Source organism: Oryctolagus cuniculus, chromosome 13, assembly GCF_051225735.1.
Source record: "Oryctolagus cuniculus isolate XC-2025 breed Fujian yellow rabbit chromosome 13, ASM5122573v1, whole genome shotgun sequence".
Classification (NCBI taxonomy): Eukaryota; Metazoa; Chordata; class Mammalia; order Lagomorpha; family Leporidae; genus Oryctolagus; species Oryctolagus cuniculus.
Window position 1 is genome coordinate 100,816,218 of NC_142879.1, and position 21,146 is coordinate 100,837,363.

At 43.6% G+C, this 21,146-nt stretch overlaps 1 protein-coding gene and 1 long non-coding RNA gene across 8 annotated transcripts in view; one reads left to right on the forward strand and one right to left on the reverse strand.

The window, feature by feature from the left end:
* Nucleotides 1–1,591: 1,591 nt before the first annotated feature.
* The window catches only part of LOC100357083 (WW domain-containing adapter protein with coiled-coil), a 92,822-nt gene continuing 73,267 nt past the window's right edge, over nucleotides 1,592–21,146 (reverse strand). For 4 of the 7 annotated variants that reach the window (XM_089311851.1, XM_070056034.2, XM_089311850.1 and 1 more), the window contains 7 exons: nucleotides 15,120–15,365; nucleotides 12,266–12,388; nucleotides 11,041–11,189; nucleotides 9,475–9,593; nucleotides 7,837–8,020; nucleotides 6,501–6,628; nucleotides 1,592–3,040 (listed from right to left, as the gene is read on the reverse strand). In XM_089311851.1, coding sequence (XP_089167977.1) covers nucleotides 2,971–3,040; nucleotides 6,501–6,628; nucleotides 7,837–8,020; nucleotides 9,475–9,593; nucleotides 11,041–11,189; nucleotides 12,266–12,388; nucleotides 15,120–15,365 — 1,019 coding nt within the window. In that variant the 3' untranslated portion in view covers nucleotides 1,592–2,970. Of the gene's footprint in view, nucleotides 3,041–6,500; nucleotides 6,629–7,836; nucleotides 8,024–9,474; nucleotides 9,594–11,040; nucleotides 11,190–12,265; nucleotides 12,389–15,119; nucleotides 15,366–21,146 lie in introns of all 7 variants that reach the window. The other 3 variants (XM_051820939.3, XM_089311849.1, XM_089311847.1) reach the window with 1 other exon arrangement.
* On the forward strand, nucleotides 3,040–6,294 carry LOC149122808 (uncharacterized). The gene is made up of 2 exons (XR_016219230.1): nucleotides 3,040–4,117; nucleotides 4,470–6,294. It is a non-coding gene; the product is annotated as an uncharacterized LOC149122808 (long non-coding RNA).

Sequence of the window (21,146 nt, forward strand, 5' to 3'; positions counted from 1 at the left end):
CACCTGAGACTCTTGCTATGAGCACAACAGCAACTTTTAAAGTCTGCATATAGACTAATCCTTAAACAAGAAAAAAAAATCCCTAAGATTCCCTTCGTGGCTATCTGGTATTTCTATTAAATTATGTAGGATGTAGAGCCGTCGGTGTAGTGCAGTGGGTTAACACCCTGGCCTGAAGTGCTGGCACCCCAGGCGGGCACCAGTTCTAGTCCTGGCTGCTCCACTTCTGACCCACCTCTCTGCTATGGCCTGGGAAAGCAGTAGAAGATGGCCCAAGTGCTTGGGCCCCTGCACCCACGTGGGAGACCCAGAAGAAACTTCTGGCTCCTGGCTTCAATCGGCACAGCTCCAGCTGTTGCAGCCAATTGGGAAGTGAACCATTGGATAGAAGACTTCTCGCTGACTCTCCTTTATGTAACTCTTTCAAATAAATAAATAAATCTTAAAAAAATTATGTAGGGTACGTGTTTGAATCCATAGCAACAGACCAACTATGTAAAGAACATTCTAGAATACTATGCTTGTATTAAGATACTTTGCAGCTTACCTCAATCAAAAGTGGATCAAAAAACATTTCCACATAAAATTTTAAGTTTCAAAAATTCACCACTAATAAATTTCAAATCCTAAGTATACATGACTAGCTCGTTTAGGGATGTTAAACATTTTTAAAACAAAGCAGTAACAGTGATACAGATTAATAAACTAATAAAATCAAATTCAGGGTTACCTAAACCACCAGTCAAGCTGCCATCACACAGGGACGCACCTGCTGATGACATCATCATCTGCTCACTTCTTTCCAGGAAAGGCCGAGAAGGGCTCTACTTTAACAGCTTTCAGGGTTTCATTTACACACACTGCACACATCCCCACAGGGATGACCGGTTCATGATGAGCTAATCCCTATTTGCCTTTTCTTACATCTACTAGTATTAGGTTGCAAGGAAAAAGTTTTCAGCGAAAAGTCCTCTTAACTAGAATATTTATTTGATAAAATACCCAAAGCACTACTGCTTAGTTTTCCAAAATTTATTGAGAAATCTGCACATGAGCTCATCTTAAACATCAGAACACAACAGCGGCTTCTGACATCAAAGGCAAGCTGCTGGAGCTGGCAGTTGAGAGCAGATTATCTGTCCCAACAGGAAACCAAAGCCTCCAAGTTAGACGCTAAGATTTTCAAGTTAAAAAGATTCTGGGGGCTGGTGTTGTGCCCAAGTGGGGAAAGCTGCCACTTGTGTTGCCAGCCTCCGGTATGGGTGTCAGATGCTGTCCTGGCTGCTCCATTTTCAATCCAGCTTCCTGCTGGTGGCCTGAGAAAGCAGTGGAAGATAGCTGAAGTGCTTGGTCCCTGCTCCCCACGTGGGAGACCCGGATGAAGCTCCTGGCTCCAGCCTGGCTCAGCCCATGGCGCTGCAGCCATCTGGGGAGTGAACCAGCAGATGGAAGATTCTGTCACACACTCTTTCAGTACATAAATCTTAAAATCTGCATACAGAAACCCTTGTGATTTGACACGACACTAGCAGTGTCAACCTAAGGCCACATAACTAACACTTTAGCAAAGAAAAAAAGAAAGCCAAGGTAATTTTATAGTAGCAATAGTTTCTTTTTTATTTTAATATACTTTAGGAAACAATATACAAAGCTGAGCTTTCCCACCATTTTCCGATAACAGCAGGAAGCTCCAATTACACAAATTTAGCATTTTGTGATGGCTAAGAACAGCAGTCAGCACCAGACTTGAACAGTCAGCTACAGCACAAACATCCTTCAACAGGAAATGTCAGAGGAGCGAGACAGGCAAACCAGGGCTTAACGAATGACAACCACTTGGGAAGTGACTTCCTCATTCTTGTTGAATTCTGTATCGCATTAAATATCTCATACACAACTTCCCGTAAATATGCTTTAAACAAAACCTCCCTTCAGGAACTGCTTCAATTAACTATAAATATTCAACAAGAATAGTTTCTGATAAAGAATCCCCAGGTAGTTCAAATTCTAATATGCACTGACCGAAGGAAAAGAAAAATAACAATTTTGTTTGCTTTAACATGTTTATTACAACGATACAATTCACATCTGACTAGCGGTGTTTCCTCCTTCCCCTCCCACAACCGTGTTCATGGGCCACCTCCTCCTAGTGGAGCCATCACTGTCCTTTCAGCACACATGCCCAGCAGTACTTTCAAGTCCATTCTTACAGGGTGCAAATGGATTTCAATAATTTATACAAACAAGTGGGTTATGCTCAATCACTGCAATTGTAAGCTACTGTACACAGGAATGAAAAGGTTATAGAAAAGTGCCATAGCAACAGTGCCTTAAGAAAGGAGGAAAAGAGGAGCCTTACAAAATGGATAAAATCAGATCAGGATTTCAGAGGGAAATGGAACACACGGGAAATGAAAACATTTCTCTGCAAACAAATGGAGAAGCACTGCTCTCGATCAGGTGCAGGTGTGGAGACGGTTGTTGGATGGTATTTGTACACTGCCTGTATGGTTCAAAGTCGTATCCTTAGACACAGATCGCCTGGCGCTTGCACTCAATTTTTGAAAATGCAAGATTTCTGAATGATAAATTAACCCCCCCGATTTTTTTTTTTAAAAAAAGCTAATTTTGCAGACAGGTTTCCATGTAAAAGGCTAGGTATTTAGCCACCTCAGCATTGATTAGTTTTGGATGTCTAAGCTCTGTTACACATGGCTTCCCATGGCTTCACTCTACAAAACATATTTACAACGTGAAGAATACATCTACAAGAAATCTACACTTCAAGGGTTTTACAAATCAATCTTGTATCTTCCCCCTGAATCGACTCTCACAGACCCCGACCCCTTGTCATTTCCTTTGCCCAGCTTAACGGTCCAAAGTCTACTTAAATGCAGCTCAAAAATGTTAAGATTGGGCAATAGATTTACAGTTCCTGTACTCAAAAACCATGTGCAATTGTTCACATCTTCACACCATGAAGGAATTTTGATTTTTTAGCTTTTCGAGTTCCTTAATTTGTTGTCTCAAAAATAGTATCCTGAAAAAGAAAAGCAGACATCAGACCCTGTGTGTACATACACTTGTACAGAAGAAACAAACTTTCTCACCATACTAGGAGCTTATAAATGAGTCGTTAAAGCAATGTAATTCAAAATCTAATAGTTAAGGCAAGTAACTATTGACACATGCTGCATACTAAAGTGTGGGGATGACAAGAACTAGAATATTTCTTAGTTTTGTAACAATTTCTCAATTATTACTTTAAATATAAAAAATGATTTATGGGGCTGGCATTGTGGCACAGCAGGTTAAGCCACCACTTGCAACAACCACATCCTGCATCCGAGTGCCAGTTCAAGACCTGGCTGCTCTGTTTCCAACCCAGTTACCTGCTAAGGCACACACACAGGAAGGCAGTGGATGATGGTCCGCAAGTGCTTGAACCCCTGCTACTCACGTGGGAGACCAGGATGGAGTTTGATTCCTGGCTTCGACCTGGCCCAGACCTGGCTGTTGTAGTCATTTGGGGAGTAAATCAGTGGATGAAAACCAACCCCTCACCTGCCCCTGTCTGTCATTATGGAGTTGCTTTGCATACCAAATTAATGAATAAATGAATGCTCTTTAAAGAATTGTCTTAAAACATATTGCTCTATACACTATTATCACTTCTTAAATTTTTAAAAAAAATTTCATTTATTTTGAGAGAATAACAAGAGAGAGGGAGAGACAGAGAGAAAGGTCCTTCATCTCCTGTTTCACTACCCAAATGGCTGCAACAGCTGGATCTGAAGCCAGGAGCTTCTTGTGGGTCTCACATGCCAGTGCAGGGACCCAAGCACTCTGGGCCATCCTCTACCGCTTTCCTAGACCATAGCAGAGAGCTGGATTCAAAGAGGAGCAGCTGGGACACAAACCAGTATCCACATGGAATGGCAGTGCCGCTTAACCTACTGCAGACAGAGGCTTAACCTACTGCGACAAGCGCCGGCCCCTATTATCATATTTAAAAAAGGCAATGTATCTTAAACGTAAGAGAACATGAGATGAACCTGTGTCATACATGTGTTCTGACCCACAATATTTTAAGACTAGAATTAACTAGGTTCAAGAGGCTAATTTTTTTTTTTTTTTTTTGACAGGCAGAGTGGACAGTGAGAGAGAGACAGAGAGAGAAAGGTCTTCCTTTGCCGTTGGATCACCCTCCAATGGCCGCCGCTGCAGCCGGCGCACCGCGCTGATCCGATGGCAGGAGCCAGGATCCAGGTGCTTTTCCTGGTCTCCCATGGGGTGCAGGGCCCAAGCACCTGGGCCATCCTCCACTGCACTCCCTGGCCATAGCAGAGAGCTGGCCTGGAAGAGGGGCAACCGGGACAGAATCCGGCGCCCCGACCGGGACTAGAACCCGGTGTGCCGGCGCCGCATGGTGGAGGATTAGCCTATTGAGCCACGGCGCCGGCCAAGAGGCTAATTTTTTAAAAATATCTACTGTTTATTTGAAAGGCGGAGCTGGGGGTGAGGGGTGGGGAAAGATATCTCCAATCTACTGGTTCACTTCCCAAATGGCCAGGGCAAGCAGAAGCCAGCAGCCGGAAGTCCATCCTACTCTCCAACACATGTGTAAGGACCCAAGCACCTGGGCCATCTTCCGCTGCTTTCCCAGTGCATTAGTGGGTACCTGGGATCAGAACTGGAGCAGCCAGGGCTCAGATGGGACGCTAGCATCACAGGTGGTGGCTTAAGCCCCCAAGCCACAATGCAGGCTTCCAAGAGGCTAATCCTTGCAAGAACAATCTCAACAGGAACATGAAAAGTTTGAAGACTTTAAAATTAAAGTACAAATCCCACAGTTTAGTGACCTGGATTTGCATGGACTCCAACATATCTCCTCTCCTGTGACCTACTTGTCACCTACATGGGTGAATCAGATACTGGCTTGATACCTGGTTGTATACACCTTTTTCCTTAGATGCAGTAATAAACAGAATGATTTCCTAAAAGTCAAACGATCTGCTTAGCAAGGCAAAATGAAGCTTCGTTTGTCAGAACTCCTCTCAGAACTCTAAGGTAACAGAATCCCAACTGCTGGTCATAAAAGCAATTCCAGATAGTTCAGTCATTGAAAACGTTAAAAACTCACTTTCCAAGTTTAATATATCCCAACTTTGTTATCTGGCAAATATTTTGTTTTCATGACAAGATTAACCCTATGACCCGGTGGCGTATACAACGTTTGTGCTTAATCTTTAAACAGACATTAAAAATGCTTGTGTTATTTATTGGGACTTACAAGTTCATGTTAGGGGGAATAACTAAAGAAATTGGAGAACGGAGCGAGCAGATCTGGCATGCCACGACGTGCCAGCCATCACCAACAGGTCCCTTGGAAATCATCATCTAACTAGGAATTTGCAATTTCAGCACTAGAGTGCTCATCTTGAGAGAGACACTACCGCTGACAACATTCTCCTTTTTCAATGATCTAGTGCTGGGGCCTACAGAGTTGTAAGAGAAAAAGACTACAAAAGCACTTACATGGGTTAAGAGATAAAATTTCATGATTATTTACCAGGAATGTTAAATTATGAAGTTACAGAATGACGATAAAAGAGGTTTTCTACTTAAAATTTGATTACTTCAATTTAAAATACAGCAGTCCCCCACTTATCTATGGTTTCACTTTCCCCAAAGCTTCAGGGTCTTAAATATTCACTGGAAAATTTCAGAAACAAGGTGCTCCTAAGGTTTACAACGGTCACGGTTCCAAGTGCCTGGAGGAAGTTCATCTTCATCTGCTGCTTGGGGTGGGAAGCACCTCCCGCCACCCAGCACACCAACAGTGCCCACTCCTGCCAGCAGACTGGTGTGGCGCCTAAAGTAACCCTTTACTTCACTGCACATGCCGCAAAGCACACGAGTAGTGATGCTGCCAATTCCGGCAAAGAGAAGACACAGGATGCAGAAAAAAGAATTCATCTTCAGGGCCAATGTTGTGGCATGGTGGGTAAAGCTGCCGCCTATAGTGCTGGGATTCCATATGGGGGCCAGTTCAAATCCTAGTTGCTCTTCTTCTGATCCAGCTCTCTGCTATGGCCTGGGAAAGCTGCAGAAGATGGCGCAATTCCTTGGGCCCCTGCACTCACAGGAAACCTGGAAGAAGCTCCTAGCTTCGAACTGGCTCAGCTCTGGCCATTTAAGCCATTTGGGGAGTGAACAGTGAATGAAGACCTCTCTCTCTGCCTCTCTGTAACTCTGCCTTTCAAATAAACAAATAAATCTTTAAAAAAAAAAGGGGGGGCGGGGATCTATCCTAGCTTCACTGACACACCTCAAACCACACAAGTCAGTGGTGAGCGCTGAGGATGGAAGAGGGTCACTTTCCATGATCACAACCACTGACCGGGGCTACCAGAACGGACCCAAGCGGGTCAAGGGCGTGGGGGTGGAGAAACTGTACGGAACTCTAAGAAACATAAAAATGTCAACAAAAAACCTACCTTTGCTCTCGCAAAGTTGCTTGAATTTCACAGACTCGAACTAAAGATCTTAAGTTTTTTAATTCAGTACAGATTTCCGACATATGAACACTTCCCATATTGTGGGCTTCTTCACGCAATCTTGATGCCTGTAATAAAACACAAAGTACATTATAAAAAACATCTGCATACAGAAAACACTGTTTCTAAGTGAAACTTATTATAGAATAATTCTTAAAATCTGCAAAAATGCTGGTCAAGAAGTTGGAGGTGAGGTGTATGGGATGGCAGATTTCTCTTAAAAAACTATGTCTAATCATGGAAAGTAGTCATTTTAAATCCCCTCTTCAGGACTTTTCGGAAAACAGCCTTTCCAGTATCAGGACGAGGGTCTCAGTACGTGTGGTTAATACAATGTCGGCTCAGGTAAGGACGATCGTCATCACAAGTTCAGGTGTAATGCTGACTGCAGAGCACTGCTATATTTGTTTCAGGAGACACAATACATCCTCTGTGAGCTTTCAGAACACCCCAGATGGTCAGTTATAAAAAAGGCAAATGGCAGGGCCGGAGCTGTGGTGCAGTAGGCCGAGCCTCAGCCTGTGGCGCCGGCATCCCACGTGGGCGCGCCATTTTGTGTTCCGGCTGCTCCTCTTCCAGTCCAGCTCCCTGCTATGGCCTGGGAAAGCAGCGGAAGATGGCCCAAGTGCTTGGGCCCCTGCACCTCTGTGGGAAGACGCTCCTGATCAGCTTAGCTCTGGCCACTGTGGCTATTTGGGGAGTGAACCAGCAGATGGAAGACTTTTCTCTCTGTCTTTAACTCTGCCTCTCAAATAAATAATAGCAAGTTAAAAAAGGGCAAATGGCAGTAACTGCAATGTCCTTAGCTGCTGGTGGGAGTCATGGGGTGAATATTCTTTACAGATTCCAGAGCCAGCACCGCAGCAGAGTGGAAAAGCACACTGACGGAGCCGCATCCCGGATCAGGTTACCATCCTGGGTAATTACTAAGTGGCAGGGGCCTCAACAGCAACACAGCAAAACTCAGCAGGCGTGCTGCTCAGCAGTTTCACGCAATGGAGAAAATAAACGTTAAGCCACTTAGCACAGACCTAAAGGCTGAGGACTTGATGGTGGTGGCTACAAAACTATTAAAATATTTATGTCAGTTTTTTCATCAATTACTCTGTAAGTAGAACACATCAAATTAATTAGAAACTAGCTATGAGTGTCTTCAAAAAGTTCACGAGCAGTGCACATTCATTTAATTTCACTTTCTGAAGTCCTACTGTTTAGCTTAAATTCTATGGTCCAGATGAGAACAGAGTGCTGCTCTGCCAGGCACCCAGGGCCATACCTGCTTCTCTGCGTGGTCTGCAGGCCAGCCCTGGACGTGTTTGATGAGACTCTCGTTGAAGTGTGCTGCTAGTGTGGGCGTTAACGAACAAGCAGGGCGGGCAGATGAATTCTGGGGTACGACTGCTGCATTTGATGCGTTACTACTAGAAGTGTGGTTTGGACCAGGCGACGGACTTCTCTGGCTACTAGAAGAAAAAAAGAGAACTGAGTGTGTGATATGTTTAAAAGGAGTTTCTAGGTATCCTAGAAATTGCCTGTTAATCTTCCATTAATTTAAAGATATCCAAATTCCTAAGAAAAATGTTGTTTTAATGTCAAATAAATAAAATTAACAACCCAAAGAATACTTTTATCATGTATTCCTCAACACATTTGGGGGCTGCTAGGGGGAGGGGCTAACACTACTGTCAGCAGCTCTCCAAGGATGAGCGCACAGCCTGCCTACTTAGCTCACCACACAACTATCAAGACGGTGACTAAGAAATGGCCATCTGATAGCAAGACACATCTGAGGGTTGTGCGCCGTATCTGTTGGGATAAGGAGGGAGAAAACACATGTCTTTGTCCAACATCGGAACAAAGTGCTGAGTCAGGGAGAGAAATAACGTGAAGCAGAAAACAGGTATTTTGACAGGGCACCACTGAATGGGCACAGTAGCAAAACAAGACCAACAACAAACCCTCTGAGACTGGTTATCTTCTTTTAAATCCGAATGGTTTGGGCCAGGGTTTGGGGATATGGTGATGTGAACCAAAGCTTTAATCACCCAAGTTGATTTCCTACCTGCTTCACCAGACTTGGCTCTGAGTGAATTTCAGTAATTTTCCAAAAACTAAATCTCCCAAAGGATGAAGAGTTTTCATCACTGAGGATATTTAAAATAATACTGCAGCCTCTAAAGACCATTTAAAAGAAGAATTTCTCAAAACTGTTCTGAGCAATGGCAACATTGCTGGAGTAAGCAGACAGCTTTCCAAGGTGGTTATTTTGAAGGGAACAACTCTCATTTGGAGGTATAAGTTCTGAAACGCTTGTTTAGAAAACAACAATAAAAACAGTTGAATTATTCTGCTACCTCATAGCATAAAATAAAAATAGGAAAATCAATCAACTGAAAATCATTCATTCAACAAGTTTCATTTCAAGTTGATTACTAATGAACACATGAAGTGAAAACACATACAGTGGCAACTGCAGATCTGAAAACCAATCTGTTTAGGGTCAAGCACAAGCTATCAGGAAAGCCTGCCACACACCGGTTGGGAAACACTGGCCCACGTTTGCGGTGTGTGATCATAGCTTCGATACATTCAATGAAAACTGCTATGAGGTCAAAAGTGATCTAATTCCAACAAATAAAGGAAAATCAGATGTCTTTTGTGCAAGTATGACATAATCCCACCTACTGTAAATTCTAAAGAAAAGGGCCACTGGCTTCAAAATAACCCAGGCCGCTCTGCGGGAGATAACATTCCTTCCCTTTGTTGTATGGAAGATCTGTCTGTACACTGCTAAGCCAGGCTGTCCGTGACCTCTCCCAAGACCAGGTTCTAGTCTCCAAAATCACAGCTGAACAATGCACTCTCTGTTGTTTTAAAGAAAACCACGAGGCAGTTTCAACACACATCAACTTACCTTGAGCGCTGAAGACTTCGAGGAGAGACGGGTTCATGAGCTTGCTGCTTGTCAGCAGTCACAGGCTGCTGTGGGGCTGACTGGGGCACTGGTCCTTGCTTAACTACTGGAGTACTAACCTGAAACAGCAAAACCTGGTGAGGAAGGCTTTGGGCACACAGCCAGCATCGAAATTAGAGCAAAGTCAAAGTGTTACTCTCAATGAAACTTCCTATCATTTCTACTCTCCAGTGATTTTAACAGTTGTCTTAATTCTGTTTCACAATAAAATTGCTACTACTGGATACAGGCATATTTAATTGTAAAAAGTAAAGTTAGGTTCTCAATCCAATCCATATCTTGCCCCCAGCAAACCTAGCTAACAATCTTAAAGACTCTTGAATCCAGAATTTTAAAAGAAGTTATCAAATGCCACATAGCTAGAAGACAGTCTAAGTTTTGAAACTTAAATCATAAACTAGTTCAAGGTCAAAACCATAAAATCACACAACAGCCCAAGAAACTACGTTTGACTTTTCACTACGGCTTTCCTTCCAATCTACTCTAATCTCTCTTCATTTACTGCTACTTCTGTAATCGAAACAAAAGCAATAAAACCAATTATCTATGTTCATACAAACATGCACACTCAGATTTCAATAATTTCTTGAGAAAATATAGAGTGGTCCAACCACACAATGAGCTACAGCCCATCTCTGATTAACAGAGATGTTTATCACCCCATACAGGTTTATGGCTGCCTATGGGACACGTATGTTATTTTTAATCAGGAGCCAGAGAGGGTTTTTAATTTCTAAGAATTCGCCCAGACAAATCTGGATAGTCTTGACGCTTCAGAATATTAATAACCTGCCATTTCCAATCAAAAAGTCTTTTCATAAAGAACATATTATTGGCCGGCGCCCTGGCTCAATAGGCTAATCCTCCACCCAGTGGCGCCGGCACACCGGGTTCTAGTCCGGGTCAGGGCACCGGATTCCGTCCCGGTTGCCCCTCTTCCAGGCCAGCTCTCTGCTGTGGCCAGGGAGTGCAGTGGAGGATGGCCCAAGTGCTTGGGCCCTGCACCCCATGGGAGACCAGGAGAAGCACCTGGCTCCTGGCTTCGGATCAGCGCGGTGCGCCAGCCACAGCGCACCAGCCATGGCAGCCACTGGAGGGTGAACCAACAGCAAAGCGAAGACCTTTCTCTCTCTACCCACTCTGTCAAAAAAAAAAAAAAAAAAAAAAAAAAAATTTAGGAAGTCCCACATAAGTTTAAATATCCAAGTATTCTTAAAACCAACTTGAGAAGGAACTTTGAAAGTGAAGAACTGACCGCCATTGCTTAAGGGATCTGATGCAGTGATTTTCTCGGGGACTAGAAAACTAATATTAGCATGCATTTCACTTTTAGGCACTATTTTTAAACAGACTGAAGATAACTTCTAAGCTCTAGAATAAGATCTGTTTGCTGAAACTCACATTTTGGTTGCTCCCTCATCAAAATGCAGACAAATAATAAGGTTACTCAAAAATTAACAGTTGTTAACTTGGAACTTTTGCGAATTTCCCTCAGAAGTGACATACCTTTGGCTGTGATGAAACAGGAGGAGTACTAATCAAAGGCTTGATAGGGACTGTGTTAGTCTGAGGTGTGCTTATTCTTGGAGACACATATGATCTTGGGGATGACGCATCAGACGTTAAAGACATTGGAGACTGATTAGATGGCTGGGCTGTGAAAGAGCGATGTAACCGATTTTAAATAAACCAAGAACTCTTGTAGTATGTGGTGAAGTTCTCTGCATCACTCTACACACCCCCCACAATCCTAGGTCCCCCAAAGAACACTTACCCAACCAAGTCAGAAACCGACATCCCATGTGGACTCACTGACTAAAGGAGCTCTGTGTCAGAGCTCAGCACACCCAGCACAGGACTCCAAGGCCACAGCAAGGAGTTGAGCCTGAGCCTAACCTCACACAGCAGCCCCTCAGCCCCTCATTGCTTCGCTGAGGCTCGGGCACTGTCCTGTGCTCAGTCTCCTGCCACACAGCCTAGTCAAAGGACTTCAAGAGCCTTTGTGCTACTCTACTTGAAGAGGGACCACTAGCTCAAGGCAAGAACTGGGTTGTTTCCATATTATGTAGCCAAAAGTCACCTGACATCAGGACAGGCATTATGCAAATTGTTGCTTGAGACACCAGATCCCAGCTGGGCAAGCCTGGTTCAGCTCCTAGCTCCTATGCTTCTGATATACCTCCCTGCTAACGGTCCTGGGGGGTGGCAGAAGATGGCCCAAACACCAGGTTCCTGACCCCTACATCTGAGACCTGGATGGAGTTCCAGGCTCCTGGCTTTGGCCTGGCCCAGTCCCAGCTGTTGCAGCCAGTTAGAGAGTAAACCACTGAACAGAAGATCTCTTTGTCTCTCCCTGTCAAATATAGTGTGTGTGTGTGTGTGTGTGTCTGTATTTAGAATCATCTAACATCAACATGCCCAAACTTCAGCTCTTCAAATATGTAACAATGCTTTCTGAAGATTGAGGGCACATCGCAGTTTACCTTCAGCTTTGGAGTAAAACTCTTTTTATTAGCAACTTAAATCACACTACATTACAGATTTACAGTAATACCTTAAGATAAATTCCAAAGCATCATCTAAAAACATTAAAAAAGGGAAATACATATACTACTGTAATGCTAGTGTTACCAAAACCAGCTAAAATAAAGATAGCTAATCTTTAAAGAAGTTTTTAAGAAGTGCTGATAAAAGTCCAGACAATTGTAGACATTTCTAAGAATATGGATACCTTGTGTTGAGAGTTGTGCAGCTTGAGAGATCAGAGAGGTTATGTTGAAAGCAGACGGTCCAGCAGTAAGAAACTTATGAATTATGGACTGCAGTGAAGCCTGGGTCACAGCTGCTGTAAGAACTAAAAACATTATTTCCTAAATTCAAACAGAAGCACAGAGGCCTACAAAGCATTAATAACAACCTGGAAACTTGAACAGGACTGGGAAAACAGCTGAAGCACTTACAACTGGAACTCTTGAAATAAAAATCTAGAAAATGGGTGATGGCGTGCACTGGGGTATAGTGGGTCAGGCCATTGCCTGCAATGCCAGTGTCCTATACAGGAGCCGATTCCAGTCCCAGCTGTTCTTCTTCTAACCAGTTCCCTGCTAATGGGCCTGGGAAAGTAGCAGAAGACAGTCTAAGTGTTGGGGCCTGTGGGAGACACAGATTGAGTTCCAAGTTCCTAGAGCAGCTTGGCCTAACCTCAGATACTGTGGTCACTCGGGAGTGGAGGATCTTTCTTGGTTAACTCTACCTTTCAAATAAATGAATCTTTAAAACAAGAGAAACAGGGGTCAGCGCCGTGGCTCACTTGGTTAATCCTCCGCCTTGTGGCGCCGGCATCCCATATGGGTGCTGGGTTCTAGTTCCGGTTGCTCCTCTTCCAGTCCAGCTCTCTGCTGTGGCCCGGGAGGGCAGTGGAGGATGGCCCAAGTGCCTGGGCCCCTGCACCCGCATGGGAGACCAGGAGGAAGCACCTGGCTCCTGGCTTCGGATCGGCACAGCACCGGCCATAGGGGCCATTTGGAGAATGAACCAACGGAAGGAAGACCTTTCTCTGTCTCTCTCTCTCCGTCTATAAATCTACCTGTCAAATAAATAAGTAAAAAATAATAAAAAAGAACCAAGATAAACAACAAAGAACAAAAACCTAGAAGATGGAATATAATGGGTGTAAGGATTTAAGATGGGGGCCGGTGCTGTGGCATAGCGAGTAAAGCCGCTGCCTCCAGTGCTGGCATCCCATATGGGCACTGGTTCATGTCCTGGCTGCTCCACTTCCCATCCAGCTCTCTGCTATGGCCTGGGAAAGCAGTGGAAGATGGCCCAAGGACTTGGGGCCCTGTACCCACGTGGGAGACCCAGAAGACGCTCCTGGCTTCAGATCGGTGCAGCTCCAACCGTTGTGGCCAATTGGGGAGTGAACCAGCAGATGGATGACCTCTCTGCATCCCCTTCTCTCTTTGTAGAACTCTTTCAAATAAATAAATAAATCTTAAAAAAAAAATGCTGCCTGTTCCACTTCTGATCCGGCTTCCTGCTAATGTGCCCAGGAAGGCAGCAGTGACAGCTCAAGTAGTTGAGCCCCTGCCCTCCATGTGGGATACTAGGCTAGAGTTTCTGGCTCCTAGCATCAGCCTGGCTCAGGCATTGGCTACCTACCATGGCTGCATAGGAAGTAAATCAGAGAATGGATGATCCCTCTCTGTGTCACTATGCCTTTCAAATAACTAAATCTCTTAAAAATATTGAAAAAGATTAAAAATAATCTGAGGTAGATAGAAACTGAGTGAGTTTACAATAAAGTTAAATTAAGATCTACTATTAAAACTCCTCTCTGTGAGACTTTTTAGAAAACACTAGAGCGTGTTCTCAGAACTGTGGGTTATCCCAGAAACCTAGCCAATTTTATGGGAAGTGCACAGGGCAGTATATAAGATTAACCAGATAAATGGCTGTTATTTCATGATTTTTTTTTTTTTTTTTAGAAAAGCAGCCACTCAAACCCTTCAGCTATATCCATTCCAACAACCTTTTAATTAAGAGTGAGCAGAAAAAAGATGGTACTTAGGAAACCATGTACTTTTGATACTTAAGAGGCCAGAACTAAACATTGTAATTAATCAGGAAAAATGGCAAAATTTTATCTAGTACCTACCCCTTTCTCAGAAAATGCTTCAAGTATTTTATATAACTACCTGAGCTCCTCATTTCCTAGTATTTAGCACCTACAGAAGTGATTCATCTCTAGTAACTACCAGATACATAGCAAGTCTTGAAAAATATACACAAATGTAACTATCACTAACCCAATTATATGCCATGGCTTTAAAATATGTGGAACATAAATTCTAAATTCTGAGAAGTTCAAATATGAATTTGAAAAGGGAAAAAAGACTAGTACTAAAGCAGAGATTTACGAATTTTATACAACACAAATACATTTTACAAATTTTTTTAATTTGACAGAGTTAGATAGTGAGACAGACAAAGGTCTTCCTTCTGTTGGTTCACTCCCCAAATGGCTGCTACGGCCGGAGCTATGCTGATCCGAAACCAGGAGCCAAGTGTTTCTTTCTAGTCTCCCATGCGGGTACAGGGGCCCAAGCACTTGGGCCATCCTCTGCTGCCTTCCCAGGCCACAGTAGAGAGCTGGACTGGAAGAGGAGCAACTGGGACTAGAACCCGGTGCCCATATGGGATGCCGGCACTGTAGGTGGAGGACTAACCAAGTGAGCCACAGTGCCGGCCCCCATAAATACATTTTAAATACCTTTTCACTATGGGGGCAGGCTTTTAGTCTAGCAGTTAAGAATGCCTGGGTTTTGATTCTCAGCTCTGTTCCAAATTCCAGCCTCCTGCTAATACACACGCTGGAAGGCAGCAGGAGACAGCTCAAGTACTTGGGTCCTTGGTGCCTACACGGGAGACCTGGACTTCGTTCCTGGCTCTTATTCCTGCCTTGCCAACAGTCACGGCAGGTCATTTGGTGAGTGAAACAACTGGATGGGAGCTCACTGTTGGTCTGTCTCTCAAATCTTTTTGGGGAAAAAAACATGATAACCATTGTTACTATGAAAATTTACCTTCATTTATTTTGGATATGTCCACATTAGAATTATTAAGCTGCAGTGTAGCTTGCAAAGCAGGAAGCAACTGTCTAAGAAGATTTGGGTCCTGAAGTAATGGAGGTATTGGTGACTGCGGAACAGGCGAAACGGGGACTGCTGAAGCGGATGTCGGAGGTGCAGACGTGGGATTCAGTCCAGAGGCAGAAGACGTGGAAGGAGTTGTGCAAGAATGTGACACTGCCTTGTCTCCTGGTGCAGATTCTAAATAAATAAGACAATATGGCTGAAAAAAAGTTACCTGAATGTGGCAAAGCAGAACAAGCATACGTATGAGAACTGGCATCTGAAACGTCTAATTCCATTTAGTCTGTACAATGGAGCACACAAAGTGCTCAGTAAGTACCTGACCAGGTGACATAAATGCAAGTCACAAAACCTGATACCGCACTCCTACGTGTGACATACAAAGTGCTGAGCTCTGCCTACTGGGAATGCCGTCCTGAACAGTTATTTTAACTGCATATTGAAACAGCTTCCATGATGATAAAGGAACAATTCTACGTGACTAGATTTAGATACTGAGTAAAATAAGGTAGAAAAAAATGTTATGACCATGGCAGCAACCTACCTATGTAAGACAATGGCCTTACTCTACAAGTCAGGACATACATCACAGCAGTCACCTCCCATACAGACTGAGGATGTCACGTACTAGAGCTCTGTATTAGCCGAGTTTCAGAACTACAAAGTTCCCTGCTGTAATATTACATGAGGCCATGATTTATCTGTTTGTGTCATTTAAAAATTATCAGCACTGGCCGGCGCCGCGGCTCACTAGGCTAATCCTCCGCCTAGCGGCGCCGGCACACCGGGTTCTAGTCCCGGTCGGGGCGCCGGATTCTGTCCCGGTTGTCCCTCTTCCAAGCCAGCCCTCTGCTGTGGCCAGGGAGTGCAGTGGAGGATGGCCCAGGTGCTTGGGCCCTGCACCCCATGGGAGACCAGGAAAAGCACCTGGCTCCTGGCTCCTGCCATCGGATCAGCGCGGTGCGCCGGCCGCAGCGCGCCGACCGCGGCGGCCATTGGAGGGTGAACCAACGGCAAAGGAAGACCTTTCTCTCTGTCTCTCTCTCACTGTCCACTCTGCCTGTCAAAAAAATTAAAAAAAAAAAAATAAAAATAAAAAAAATAAAAAATAAAATAAAAATTATCAGCACTAAAATGAACTCTTCTACTAGTAAAAAGCTTAGTATTTAGATATTAAAAAACATAAAACACGCATGGAAAATCATGAATATTTGGAAGTTTCTATTTCAAACTCGTTATTTATGGAGACTGGATGCAACAACAACCAAAGCCCTAACAGTGCTTCTGAAACATCTGACAAGCTGGTAATGTAAATTCTAAATGCTCTAAAGATTCCTGCGGTGGCTGAAGAACACAATAAGCAAGACAAGTTCTGTCAGATAAAATCAATTTAAGGTGGACTCAACTTTTTATTTAAGTCGTTAAAAGATTTTTAAAACTATAAGGAAGGTTTTTATAGCTTCAAAAAGCTTAATTACATCCAAAGTATTAGTAGTCATAATATTTTTAAAAATTTCTATAAATCAATACTATTCAATAGGAAAGCATTTTTAAAACAAGACAAAAAGATTTTAGCAAAAACTTGAATGGCTAAGAAATGCAAAAAAAGAAAAAAAAAGATGCTCAACTTCATTAATGAACACAAAAACATAAAACAGAGGAAGATATTCATTTATATCACCACAGTAGCAAAAATGTAAAGCCTAACAATGCCAACTGTTGGCAAGAAGCAAAGCAAGGCTTACTTCACGTTTCTAATGGAGAAGACCCACATCAGAGAGCCACTTGGCATTTCTAGAAAAGCTGTCCATAAACACCCTTTCAGGATCCACTCTCTGTGCTTAGGTGTACACCCTCAGAAGAACTCAGAGATGTAAGGCAGGTTGTAAGAAAGAGCACCACACCTGCTTTATTTCAGCACAACACCGGAAGCACATGGATGCCCAGACAAGACAAAGAGCACAAAATGCCATCTTCCTGCCACGAAATTGTCAACACAGCGGGGCTCTAATGCAAGAACACAGACCCTCAGGCAGCAACACACACTCCACACTCTGACAAGGCTGGTCTGAAGACCAAAGAAGGACACTTGTCAAAGCATTTTTTGTAGACAGTTAAGATAGCACATACAACATATGACCTTTAGACTTGTTATGAAGTCATGCAGGTTTCAGGAGTATCACAGTTGAGCAGTAACTTTAAATCTTCATTTTCAACTCTCAGAACTAAACATTCACCATCCTTCACATTCCTGGACAGGCGCCAAATTACTAGCAAGCTTACGGAAAAGGGGCTCCCCATCAGTCTTTGTACAACACTATTACAATGGTCATCAGAATTAGGGACAGCAGCTCTCTACAAATGACACATCTCAGAGCTGCTTTCCATGCATTTCAAAGACTGGTGCTACCCATGCTCCACTGGGTAGGGCTAAGACGCTTTTCTCTTCTAAGGCATGCATCTTAAAAAAGCCTGGTCCTAGATCCAGCAGACTTTGTGCTTGGCTTTTGCTGGTCTGGACTGATAGACAAATATCAATAAACCCGAATGAAATGATAAAACATGTATGTTGTATCAGCACATTTCTCCATATCATATCCCTTCAAGGTTCTTCCACACACAGCTTACGGACATATTGATTAACGTGCACAACGAAGTTCAGTTCTGTGTTTTTACTTACTGCACGAACAGTTAAATTAGTACTTACAGCCCTCTGAAACTATCCTCACTCTGTCACCTCACAGATTTTCTTCTTTTTAACAGAGAAAAGAAGGTAGAAGGAGATGCAAGGTGTTTTCAATTTTGCCTGAGTGCTGTCCAATCTTTTCACAGACTTACAAAGCTACACAGGACCATCCAGCCCCTGGCCCACAAAATTAAATCCATAGCAGGCCAATTTTTAAGTTGATAATTCTGTATGACCTGTGCATGATGCTAGAAATATCCAAATGGCCCTCAGTAGGTAAAAGGGTCCCTATCCCTTAAAAATTTTTCAGTTGGCCCCTCATGTCAAGCAAAGGAAACACTACAAATCAGAAAGCCATATGCATCACTTCAAAGGAACAAAAGTAACAAAAACTTAAAAACACCCCTAATTTCCAATTACAACAGGGTTATTTATCCTGACGACTGACTTTTTCAATTTTGTGAGAAATTACAAATGAGAAAATCAGTGAGGAAATCAGAGGCGTCTTCTTCAGACGTGGGCGACCACTGGGGAAAGGACATCTCTGGAAGTCGTAGTTCTCTGCTAAAAGGTTTGGTTTTACATGTAAGTTCTCAATAAACAGGAACAGGATCACCTCAGAAGGTTAAGGCCCTTGCCTCTATCTGATGAACCTAGGGACCCATGAAAAGTTCAACATGAGACTCTGAAGAAACAGAGTAAACCTCCAAAAAAAATTGTAAAAGACGGCACAAGGCAAGGTGGAGTACAGAGTGGAGTAAGAACGAAACCAGAGAGAGCTGAGACTGTCAGACAGGGTCTCGGAATGCCACGCTCCCCATCTGTCACAGCCTCCAGGCCTCCCACACGACACACCACATAAACACCCCTTCAGAGAGCTGCAGGTTATTCAAAGTTTGTTCTATCAGATGCTTCAAAGTACACATGTACCTGAATGTAACACAAATGTAGCAATGCGAGTCCAAGTTTCATACTGAAGGTGCTGGTTGGGTAGCACTCCCCTGTGCCCAGAGAGCCCTCAGATCCACCACACTGCCCAGCACCTTTTTACGGTGTAACAACAGTAATGTTCCCTCCCTTCTACTTCACCATAGCTCCTGCAGGAACGGAATCTTGCTTTATTTGCCTCGGTCAGCCCTACTGCAAGAATTGGAACTGGCACCAGAATGACACCAACATAGATTCGTTGACTGGACGCCTGGTTCTGCTACACAGGCATGGGCACCTATCTATGCATGCTCCATTTCTTAATCTCTTTTGAAGACATTTTAAACTTACTTTTCCAATTGACATCTCTATGACTTTAGGCCTCTAACCAATTCTGCAACACACACAACTGTGTCATCCACTGTATATCCTGTTTGAATAGGTAAAACTGCTTTCCCTCCTTTTATGCTTGTAATTATGAACTGATGTGTATTTCCAATTACTACCAGAAGGGGGAGGAAACTGCAAAAGTACTTGTTACTACAGCATATTAAAGACTGAACCTAGAATAGCATCGCAACTATTCTAAGGATCCTTTTAAAATACCCCAAAGACCATAAACCAAAGTTTCTTTGTGAGCTATTTTTCTTTGTGATACACAATACAATCTAAAAAGATATTGATAAAAACAGCACTTTTATCATTAACTTCCTAGGGTTCTGACGGTGTGTAACACTGAGCAGGACACTAAAGCTCAGTCTGCTTTCTACCCTCGGCAGTGGTGCTCCACAGGAGACGTGGAACACGTTTTGAAGGAAAGCAAACGATGCAGTAAGTGTAGCAGAGAAAACAAGGCAGCCAGGCCCAGTCTCTGCTCCTGCTCCGTGGCTTCCTATGATTTGCATTTCAAGTTATTTACATACACATAGTGAGTATCTTTAGGCATGTATCCTTTCAGAACCTTTTCCATGTATTTATGAATGTACATAAATTTGCTTTACAACAAAGACATTAACTTTCACAACTCATCTCATTAAGCTGAAAAAAATATTCGCACTATACAGACAAAACATTAGTGCATTTTTAAACCTTTGACAGATTTTGAAAAACGGACCTCCACATGAACATTACCACCTTGCATGTTCCCACCAACTGTTTCCCCACATCCAAACAGTAACTGTCACTAACCATGAGGCAAAACAGCAGCTCACGTTTTAACCTTAGTTTTCATTATGTATTGGCAATCTTTTTTTAATTTTTTATTTTTTGACAGGCAGAGTGGACAGTGAGAGAGAGAGACAGAGAGAAAGGTCTTCCTTTGTCGTTGGTTCACCCTCCAATGGTCGCCGCAGCCGGCACACCGCACTGATCTGATGGCAGGAGCCAGGTACTTATCCTGGTCTCCCATGGGGTGCAGGGCCCAAGGACTTGGGCCATCCTCCACTGCACTCCCGGGCCACAGCAGAGAGCTGGCCTGGAAGAGGGGCAACCGGGACAGAATCCGGCGCCCTGACCGGGACTAGAACCCGGTGTGCCGGCGCCGCAAGGCGGACGATTAGCCTACTGAGCCGCGGCGCCGGCCTGTATTGGCAATCTTATCCTTGCAATGCTTTTACGCTGGTACAACGTACCAGACAAAATGTTCCACTCTAAGTGTACAATGCAGGGACGTTAAGTACATGTCAGTCTTGTGCACTGACCTGACCACCATGCATCTCCAGAACCTGTCCATCTTCCCAAACACTGCCCACTACGTGGTTAACGCCTCACTCACACTCCCGCCAGCTCCTGTACCCACTATTCTGTCTCTACAGGAATTTACCCACTCGAGGCGCGGCATCTACATGCAATCATGCCCATATTTATCCTTGTGTTGCTGCCTTGTTCCTCAAGGCTCATCCATGCTGTGGCATGGTATCAGAGCTCCATTTCTTTTACGGTGGCTAAGGCTGCACATACAAGTATCACACTGTTCATCTTCTCATATCCAATGGTGATGGACGCTGGGATTGTTTCTATCTAGTATCTGTTGTCAATAATTGCTACCAACAGTGGTGTCTCTGCCTTTATCCAGGAGCGAAACTGCTGGATGCCACAGGTAATCCTCTCTTAATTCTTTGAGAAACTGCCAAACTGTGTTCCACAGGGGCTCTATCATAAGCAATGCACGGGGTTCCAATTTCTCTACATCCTAAAACAAACAAATTGCTCTTTATTTCTACTTTAAAAAAACCACAACTACTCATACTAATGGGCATGACAGGCACGGAATTGTGGTTCTGATTTGCATTTCCCTGGTGATTAACGATGCTGACCATCTTCTCATGTGTCCACTGGCCACTAGA